General features: G+C 29.8%; 1 protein-coding gene across 1 annotated transcript in view; it reads right to left on the reverse strand.

The window, feature by feature from the left end:
• The window catches only part of spint1a (serine peptidase inhibitor, Kunitz type 1 a), a 21376-nt gene that overhangs the window by 1297 nt on the left and 13767 nt on the right, over positions 1 to 6312 (reverse strand). The window contains exons 6-10 of the mRNA XM_016474161.1: positions 4529 to 4576; positions 4305 to 4436; positions 3792 to 3842; positions 1659 to 1829; positions 1333 to 1392 (exon numbers count right to left, since the gene is read on the reverse strand). Coding sequence (XP_016329647.1) covers positions 1333 to 1392; positions 1659 to 1829; positions 3792 to 3842; positions 4305 to 4436; positions 4529 to 4576 — 462 coding nt within the window. The remainder of the gene's footprint in view (positions 1 to 1332; positions 1393 to 1658; positions 1830 to 3791; positions 3843 to 4304; positions 4437 to 4528; positions 4577 to 6312) is intronic.

Consider the following 6312-nt stretch of genomic DNA (forward strand, 5'->3'; position numbering starts at 1 on the left):
ATAATTATATAAAAATATATTTAAAAATTAAGAAAATTATAAAATAATAATAATATAAATATAAAAAATATAAATAAATAAACATTTTATTTCAGCTATATGGCAGGGCAACATTTCCCACTTTCATTTCATTCATGTTGTTGTAAAATATCTTTATCGTTTTCGTTAAATTTTTTTAAAAGAAATGTATACACACACACACACACTCACACACACTCACACACACTCACACACACATGCACACATACATATATATACATAGTAATAATAATAATAATAATAACTAGATAGATACATTTTCTGAAGAAAATGTAAATGATGCTTGCCATGGCAAAATTCAGCACTGGTCTCTTGCTAAAGTTTTCAGAGTGGCTGCTAGGCAGTTGCAAGGGTATGGCGGGTGGTTGCTATGCGGTTTCTATGTTGTTCTGGGTGGTTGCAAGGGCATTGCTATGTGGTTGATAAGGTGTTGCTTGGCAGTTGCTAGGTTATTCTAGGTCATTGCTAGGGTGTTGCTATGTGGTTGCAAGGGTGTTCTGGTTGGTTGCTAGGGTATTTTGGGTGGTTGCTAACATGTAGCTAGGCAGTAGCTAGGGTGAATCCATCAAAATGACTAAAAATGTAACAAAAAAAAAACCTGATTAAAAATATAAACTATGATCATATCTCAATGATATTAAAATAACACTGAAACAGACACTGAGTAATAGGTCACGGTACTTCGGTTAAATTTATGACTCATTTCCCTTACACTCAACATTCATCTTTTAAAGGAAAGCATGCAAGGAATTATATTTCTGCTGTTGATTATTAAAGGAACACGCCACTATTTTTGAAAATAGGCTCATATTCCGACTCCCCTAGAGTTAAACAGTTGAGTTTTTACGTTTTCGAATCCATTCAGCCGATCTCCGGGTCTGGCGGTAGCACTTTTAGCTTAGCTTAGCATAGATCATTGAATCTGATTAGACCGTTAGCATCTCGCTCAAAAATGACCATAGAGTTTCTATATTTTTCCTATTTAAAACTGGACTCTTCTGTAGTTACATCGTGTACTAAGACCGACGGAAAATGAAAAGTTGTGATTTTCTAGGCCGATATGGCTAGGAACTAGAAACCCTTTTGTCATTTTTGAGCGAGATGCTAACGGTCTAATCAGATTCAATGATCTATGCTAAGCTAAGCTAAAAGTGCTACCGCCAGACCCGGAGATCGGCTGAATGGATTCGAAAACGGTAAAACTCAACTGTTTAACTCTAGAGGAGTTGTAATATGAGCCTATTTTCAAAAATAGTGGAGTGTTCCTTTAAGCGTGTTTTGCCTGCGCGTTACCCGTTTCGTCTTTGCTCTCTTGCTTCTTAAAATGAGCTCGTCTGGCAAACGCATCAGACTCTGAAATACAAAGAAAAGATGCATGATTGCAGGAGAAAAACGACCTCAGTAAGTTCACAGTCTCATGTTTTCTTAATAAAAATCTTCTTTGCATGACACAGTGACCAGCTATGAAACAACATCAGAGAAAATTCACTTTAAAAATATTTTCAAATTCATATTTAATCAAAGTTTTTTTTCACAATAGCATGCACGAATGAATACTTCACATGAGAAAAGACAGTCCATTTTGATTCCATGTTGAGTAATAATACAGTAAAACTCACCGGTCACTCCAGAGCACGACCGCATGCACTTGTCCTCCGTGTCGAAGCGGTTTTCGTTCCCATCACAGCCGCCGTAGTTGAAGCGATTACAGTGCTGTTCATACGGATTGAAGTACCAGTTAGTGAAGCTTGCGCGACAGGGGCCCGTTAGCGGCGGCTCCACGCAATGCACTGGAAGAATGAATGCATCACGGATTAATCCATGTTCCTTTTAATAAGGAATTTAATATTGAGGAGGCAAAAGGTATTACATGCTGACAAAATTCTAATTTCACAAAAACACTTTACAAAAATAAAACAATAAATATGAGAACATATGATGAATAAAATATATGTAACATTTCCTAATTGTATTTTATATTTTAATTTACACAAACTATGAGTATACTGTATTCACAAATACAAATTTTGTAGCTTTTTAAAACATAAAATGCAGCTTTACAAGATAAAATTATAATCAATACATATTAAAAAAATATTTGAGTTTGCATATATCATGACAGAAAGTTAAATATAAATGAAATAGAGTAACGAGTTTCTCGAGATAAAATTATATTCAATACATTTTTTTAAATATACGTTTGCATATCATAACAAAAAATGAAACACAGTAATTAGTTTTTCAAGATAGAATTATAATAAAAATATTTAAAATGTACATTAGGTTTGCATATATCATACAAATAAATATAAAAGAAATACAGCGATGAGTTTTTAAAATATATATATAATCAATAAATTGTTTAAAAGATATTTAAAGTTTGCATATATCATAACAGAAAATAAAATGCAAATGAAATACAACGATGAGTTTTTAAAGATAAAAGAATAATCAAAAATACTTAATATATTTTTAATCTTTGCATATATAACAAAAATTAAATATAAATGAAACACGTTGATGAATTTTTCAACATAAAATTATAATAAATGTTTTAAATATATATATATATATATTTTAGTTTTGCATCTAATAAAATAAAAATGAAATAGTCATGCGTTTTTTTAAGATAAAATTATAATCAATACATTTTTAAAAATATATAATGTTTGCATATCATAACAAAAATTAAATACAGTAATTAGTTTTTCAAGATAGAATTATAATAAAAAATATTTTAAATGATGTATATTAGGTTTGCATATATCATAAAAATAAATATAAAAGAAATACAGTGTTGAGTTTTTAAAAATATATATATATAATCAATAAATTCTTAAAAAGATATTTAAAGTTTGCATGTATCATAACAGAAAATAAAATGCAAATGAAATACAACTATGAGTTTTTAAAGATAAAATTATAATAAAAAATATATTTTATGTTTGCATATATCATAACAAAAATTAAATATAAATGAAACACGTTGATGAGGTTTTCAACATAAAATTATAATAATAAATGTTTTAAAAATATATATATATTTTAGTTTTGCATCTAATAAAATAAAAATGAAATACAATGATCAGTTTTCCAAGATAAAACTATAAATCAATTAGTTGTTCAAGATAAAATTATAATCAATACATTTAAAAATATATATAATGTTTGCATATCATAACAAAAATGAAATACAGTAATTAGTTTTTCAAGATAGAATAATAATAATTAATGTTTTAAAAATATATATTTTAGTTTTGCATCTAATAAAATAAAAATGAAATACAGTGATCAGTTTTCCAAGATAAAACTATAAATCAATTAGTTTTTCAAGATAGAATAATAATCAGAAATATTTAAAATGATGTATATTAGGTTTGCATATATCATAAAAATACATATAAAAGAAATATATATATAATCAATAAATTCTTTCAAAGATATTTAAAGTTTGCATGTATCATAACAGAAAATAAAATGCAAATTAAATACAACGATGAGTTTTTAAAGATAAAATTATAATCAAAAATATATTTTTAATCTTTGCATATATAATAACAAAAATTAAATATAAATGAAACACGTTGATTAATTTTTCAACATAAAATTATAATAATTAATGTTTTAAAAATATATATTTTAGTTTTGCATCTAACAAAATAAAAATGAAATACAGTGATCAGTTTTCCAAGATAAAACTATAAATCAATAAATACTTAGAGATACATTTAAAAATGTGAAATATAAATCACCTTTGCTTTTGTCCACAGGAATATCCAGCAATCGACGGAACTTACTGTCCACTGAACAGAAGACAAGAAAAACTGAAATTAATCTATTCAGTCACACATAAACCTAATAAATGACCCGAACCTCATTTCAATCTCCAATTAAAGTACATTTACAGGAACAGTTCATCAAAAAATAAATGAGAAAATAAAGCAATAAGCCCGTGAAGCCGTGGTTTACAGTGAATTTATAACAGCTAAGGAACGTAAACAAAGGTGTATGTTACTTTGTAGAGTCATTTACAACAGCTTCGAATGCGGCTCAGCCAATCAGAATCAAGGACCGGAACTATCCGCTTTATAAAATAAATCAAAATTCTGTCATCATTTACTCCCTCAAGCATACAGGATGTTCTTCACTAAATGAAAGCAGAAGGGGCTTTTGAGATCAAAAGTGGCAATAAAGCAGCATAAAAGCATCACATATGACTTCAAGGGTGAGGTGTATGTATAATGTGTTTTGATGCTTGTCCTCACGTTTGGAGCACTCGGTCTCGTCCGACCCGTCGCTGCACTGCGCTTCCCCGTCACACTCCAAATCTTTCTCGATGCAGCATTTATTTGAACATGAGAAATGATCTGGACCGCAAGCCGCGTCACACTGCTCCCCTGTGTGTGTTCAGAAGACCATTGCACTCGCACGTCTATATGAATATTCTAGACACTAATTAAACTGAAATCATCAGCATGCATGGACTTACGTTGATCGTGGATCGGACCTAATCTTCCAGACGGTGGCGGCGCAAAAACTGCAATAAGAAAATATTTAATGTAAAACAAAAGCACCTTTTTTTTGAAAAGTCAATGTGTTAGTGTGATTAAATATGACAATAAAATACAGTGTAATTTATTATAAAAAAGCATGCACAGACAGACATTACAGAAGCATTTCACATAAATAAGCTATTCTAATTTCTGATCATGTACATTATAATAAATCGCTTGTCCTCATTTGTATGTTGCTTCTGAAAAAAAGTCTGCTAAATGAGTAAATGTATTTAGGTCAAAACAGGGTTACGGTTTAATAAAGACAGTCATTTTTTACAATATTTACTCACAATAAGTATATTATAAACCTAGAAAAGGTAAGATAAAAGTTATTTTGTATTACATGCCTATTATATATTTTATATTCGTTTAAATAAACACTTATACACACATTTTGCACAATAATGGTCACTTGCATTATACTTAATTTAATTAGTAAATATATTTTCACTTGCAGAATATATAATAATATATCATTTTAATGAATATATATATATATATATAAATAAATAATAAACACCACTTTAAAAAAAAAAGAGCTGATTGCCGTGCATCATTCTTCACATATAGCGCGAATTGAACCCTAAACACATTTTGTCAAAAAAGTTGGTTTTGTCCACTTTCAAGGCATCGCAAGTTCACGTTTTACTGCAGAAGCCGACAAGCACCCTTGTTGTTTTTGAACAGAAGCCGATAAGTCCATTTTAGCGAATCAGCACGTTGTATTCAGGTCAGGTGACAAGGCTACTTTCACGTGCTAGCTTAGAGGAGTTTTGTGAAAGCTGACTAAAAGTGATTGAGGATGGATAATTTCGACGAACTTGATGAACCTGTGATATCTTCTTCAGAGCGAAAAAGGAAAATAAAAGCTGAAACGTTTTCACGGAACCTTGCAAAAGCAGTGCATTACAATGGTGAGATAAAAGCTCTGTGTATTCCGTGTGATCACATCCATACAGTTTATGATCACAACAACAACAATGTTTGTCAGGCATCTACATTGTCATCTGAGGAGATTACAAAGATTAGAAGAGTGTTTTTTTTTAACTCTAAAACATGAAATGTGGAGTTATCTGCTTTTGCCAAAAAAAGACTGTTGGAGTTATCTGCTTTTGGTATAAAAACAAACTTTTAATATGTAAAAAAAAAAACAGACTTTCAATTAACTTTAATTTTGTAAATTACCTGTATTTGTTTAAGTTATTATTACTTAATCAAAATCGACGAACTTGATGAACCTGTGATATCTTCTTCAGGGCGAAAAAGGAAAATAAAAGCTGAAACGTTTTCACGGAAGCTTGCAAAAGCAGCGCGTTACAATGGTGAGGGAAAACTCCGTGTATTGCGTGTAATCACATCCATACAGTTTATGCTCACAACAACAACGACGTTTGTCAGGCATCTACATTGTCATCTGAGGAGATTACAAAGATTAAATTAGTGTTTTTTAAACTCTAAAACATGAAATGTGGAGTTATCTGCTTTTGCTATAAAACAAACTTTTAATATGCAAAAAAAACATACTTTCAATGAACTTTAATTGAACAATCAACTGCAGTTTGATTGATATTACTTGGAACGCGCGATAAAAAAAACATGATTTCTGGAAAAAAAAAAATAACCGAGTTATCGGTTTTTGCAAATGAACTCCTCATATATATATATATATATATATATATATATATGTGTGTGTGTGTGTAAAAATAAATATGAAAAA

This window comes from Sinocyclocheilus anshuiensis, unplaced genomic scaffold (genome assembly GCF_001515605.1).
Source record: "Sinocyclocheilus anshuiensis isolate Anshui unplaced genomic scaffold, SAMN03320099.WGS_v1.1 scaffold208, whole genome shotgun sequence".
In the NCBI taxonomy this organism is placed as follows: Eukaryota; Metazoa; Chordata; class Actinopteri; order Cypriniformes; family Cyprinidae; genus Sinocyclocheilus; species Sinocyclocheilus anshuiensis.